At 38.2% G+C, this 4,041-nt stretch overlaps 1 protein-coding gene across 1 annotated transcript; it reads right to left on the minus strand.

The window, feature by feature from the left end:
- Nucleotides 1-238: 238 nt before the first annotated feature.
- On the minus strand, nucleotides 239-2,995 carry LOC127151152 (uncharacterized). The gene is made up of 4 exons (XM_051090569.1): nucleotides 2,896-2,995; nucleotides 905-967; nucleotides 480-798; nucleotides 239-419 (listed from the first exon to the last, which is right to left on the minus strand). The coding sequence occupies exons 1-4, from the start codon at nucleotides 2,993-2,995 to the stop codon at nucleotides 239-241; spliced, it is 663 nt and encodes a 220-aa protein (XP_050946526.1).
- Between the last annotated feature and the right edge of the window lie 1,046 nt (nucleotides 2,996-4,041).

The raw sequence follows: 4,041 nt of genomic DNA on the forward strand, positions 1-4,041 counted from the left end.
GATTTCGTAAGTCTGTCAACAACAACCCAAACCACTGTATAACCCTTCAGGGTTCTAGGCTTTCCTGTAATAAAATTCATAGACACCTTCTCCCACTTTAACTCTGACACACTTAAAGATTGCAACAAACCCTGCAGGTTTCTGTCTTTGTGCTTTAAACTGCTGGCACACCAAGCATTTACTGAAAAAATCTGCCACCTTTCTCTTCATATTACGCCATCAATAAACTCGTTTCAGATTAAGATACATTTTTGGAAAATGGGGAATTATGAGCTTCAGTCAACAAATCTGTCTTAACTGCAGTGTCTGCTAACACACATAAACACCTCTCAAACAAAAGCCCATCATCAGAGAATATGGAGAGCTTATCAGCTTGCCCTGCTTCTGCTAGGAGACGCTTCTCAACCAAATGAGGATCACTATGTTGAGAAACAAAAAATTTTTGTCTCAAAGTTGGCTGCACTGACAACTGAGCTAACTATGAGGTGACTGCCCCTACTGATATTGTAATCTTAGCTCTCTCAAGGTCTCGATGTAAAGGAGCTTGTTCGGTAACGAGTGCTGCTGAATGTGATACCATCATACTAAGAGTGTCAACCACCACATTTTTCTTACCTGGATGATATAATATCTCGCAATCATAATCCTTTACTAACTCAAGCCATCTTCGTTGTCTCATTTTCAACTCCTTCTCAGTGAAGATGTATTTCAAGCTCTTATGGCCAGTATAGATTCGTATCTTCTCACCATACAAATAATGCCTCCATATCTTCACTGCAACAACTACTGCTGCAAACTCTAAATCATGTGTAAGGTAGTTCCACTCATGACTCTTTAACTGACGAGAAGCAGTAGTTCCGCTCATGACTCTTTAACTGATGAGAAGCATAAGTGACTACCTTACCTTGCTGCATCAAAACATCACCCAGAACTTTCGTAGAAGCATCACTGTAAATCACAAAACTCCCTGAACCAACAGATACAGTAAGAACTGATGTAGTAACAAGCTTCTGTTTAATGTTATGAAAACTATCCTCACAAGCTTTGCTCCAAACAAATAAAGCTTCTTTCTTGGTCAATTGAGTTAATGGAGTAGTTATATGAGAAACGTCATCCACAAACCATCAATAATAACCTGCTAAGCTTAGAAAGCTACAAACCTCACTGACTGTGGAAGGTCAGGGCCAACTGCTAATAGCTTCTATCTTAGCTGGATCCACAGAAACACCCTCTTTAGAAACCACGTGGCCTAGAAAGATACTCGCTTCAACCAAAACTCACATTTCGAAAACTTTGCATATAATTTATTGGCTCGAAGGGTCTCTAAAACCATACACAAATGCTCCTCATGCTCTGTCTCTGTCTTGGAATACACCAAGATATCATCAATAAATACAATCACAAAAGTGCTAAGAAATCTTTAAACATTATGTTCATCAAATCTATAAACACCACTAGAGCATTTGTCAACTCAAAGGACATCACAGTGAACTCATAATGCCCATATCCAAAACGAAAAGTCATCTTCAGTATATCACTATCCTTAATTATCAATTGCTGGTATCTTGATAAAAGATCGATCTTAGAGAACACAGTGGCTCCCTGTAACTAATCAAATAGATCATCAATCCTGGGCAAAGGGTATTTATTCTTAATAGTCACCTTATTCAACTCTTTATAGTCAATACATAAGTGCATTGACCCATCTTTCTTATTAACAAACAAAATTGGTGCACCCCAAGGTGACACACTCGGTTGAATGAAACCTTTGTCAAGAAACTCCTACAACTGCATTTTTAGCTCTTTTAACTCTACTGAGGTCATTTTGTATGGAGCTCTAGATATAGGAACAATATCATGCTCTAGCTCAATAACAAAATCAATCTCCCTATGGGGGTAATCTTGGAAGTTCTTTAGGAAAAACATCTGAAAAATCCCTCATCATAGGTTCTACCGTCAAAGAAACATCAGCCTCTCTAGTATCCACCACACTGGCCACGATACTCTAAGTACCCTGGTTAAGTAGCTTGTTCGCTTTCATAGCTGAGATCACTTTATGTAATACTATTGTGCTTACCCCGTTAAACTTTAAACTGGTTCCTGTAAAAGGAATAAACACTACCTTCTTATGGGAACAGTCTATACTAGCATGATTAGAAGCTAGCCAATCCATACCTAGAATTACATCGAAATCACGCATATCCAGAACCAACAAAGTTACATCTACAACATGACTTCATATCTCTATTTAACATGCTTTTATCTTTTCTTTTGACAACATAACCTTCTAAGATGGAGTAGACACTGATAAAACAAAATCTAGAGGCTCTACTTCTAAGCATGCATGTGTTACAAACACAAAAGAAATAAAAGAATGAGATGAACCAGAATCAAACAGAACTAAAGCATAATGCCTTAACACTAGAAGTGTACTTGTCACCATCGTGCCTACTCTCTCAACCTCTTATCTATTAGTAGCAAAGACTTTACCCTGTTATGGTGCACCTGCTCCCTAGTTCTGCGCAATCCCAATAAGTCTCATAGGACATCTGTCAGCTATATGCTTCTCTTGCTTACATTTAAAGCAAGTTCTGGTCCCAAACAAACAATGACCTAGATGGTGTCTCCCACAAGTGTTACATAACGGCTTCTCTCTGGTAACTTCATCTACCTCAAAAGGTTTCTACTGAAAACAACGAAGGTTGCCACTCCATCTAAAGTTTCTTTACGGCACCACAGTAGGTTATTGCTTAGCCTTCCTCTTCTTTCCTGAGGTTGACCCTTTCCCTACAATCTTGGATGGATCAGTCCTCTCATGTAAACTCATATACTCTACGTTAGCATGGTTGGCTGGCCTGAAGGCTCGAACGAAACCCTAGAGATCTAACCTGAAACCTCTAACAAACTTGTCGGCCTTGGTAGCCTTAGTCGCTACCTTCTTAGGAACAAAGAAGGATAACACGTTGAATTCTAAATCATACTGCTCCACAGTCATATTGCTTTGCTGTAGTTCTAGGAATTTTTGACGTTTTGCATCTTTCAGACTAGTAGAGAATAACTTAGCATAAAAGTTCTCTTTGAACTATTCCCAGGTAATCTTGTTTAAATCGCCACCTAACATCCTCTTAGTAGACACCCACCAGGCTGTACCTCTGTCCTTCAATAAGAATAGACGCACTGAATCCTCTGGTTGTTAGGGCACCTCATATAACAAAAGATAGTCTCTACAGAATTTAACCACATTTGTGTCTTGATGAAGTCTTCCAAGGATCCATCGAACGTCTGAGGGTTGTACTTCCTAAAGTCCCTCAAGTGTTTAGCCTCTGCTGACAACTGATCTAGCACACTCTGGGTTCAACTAGATCCTGAATAGGTGCAACTAGGGCCTGAATAAGAGTTAGGGGCCGGGGGGGTAGGCTACTACGGTTCCTCTGCTCCATTGCAGCAAGGTCCGATGGTAAATTTTTTTTAGCCAACTAGAAGAATAAATATTTTCAAGTTTCCATTTGAAAAAATGGGAAACCTAATATTACATTGCAAAAATGGGAAAATGAACTAAAAATAAAACAAATAGAAATTGACAAAAAAAGTCACTATACCCCTAAAATGATATATAATTACATTTTAATAAAAATTGATATTAGAAGCTAATCAATCGCACATTCCTACCAACAAAGACATTTTTTAAACAACTCACGTAGATCTTCATCTTCAAGCACGGGATCTCCAACCCTTCATCTTTCATCTTCTAGTTCAATATACAGTTAATTCACAAACACCATTCCATCTTCATAATATAAAAATTTGTTCCTTCATCTTCGAGATGACGATCTGCAAACTCTAAGTTTATTTTCAAACAGAAATTTCATCTTCAAGCCATTGAAACTCCATCCATAACCTTGCATGTTCACACCAAAATTACCAAAATTCCATCTTCAAGCTACTAAATCTTCATACTGTAACATTGCATCTTCAACATTTAGACGCCAACTCTTGGTTCAACATACAAACTACAAAGAATTACATAAATACAAAATTCAT

Source organism: Cucumis melo, chromosome 10, assembly GCF_025177605.1.
Source record: "Cucumis melo cultivar AY chromosome 10, USDA_Cmelo_AY_1.0, whole genome shotgun sequence".
Lineage (NCBI taxonomy): Eukaryota > Viridiplantae > Streptophyta > Magnoliopsida > Cucurbitales > Cucurbitaceae > Cucumis > Cucumis melo.

Excerpts from the sequence above, each read along its gene's own strand:
- LOC127151152 (XM_051090569.1), bottom strand. The coding sequence starts at position 2,995 with ATGACTGTGGAGCAGTATGATTTAGAATTCAACGTGTTATCCTTCTTT. Across the intron at positions 968-2,895 it reads GGCCGACAAGTTTGTTAGAG|GGAGTTTTGTGATTTACAGT; the intron begins GTTTCAGGTTAG and ends CTGTTGGTTCAG. Across the intron at positions 799-904 it reads TGATGTTTTGATGCAGCAAG|AGTTTGCAGCAGTAGTTGTT; the intron begins GTAAGGTAGTCA and ends CACATGATTTAG.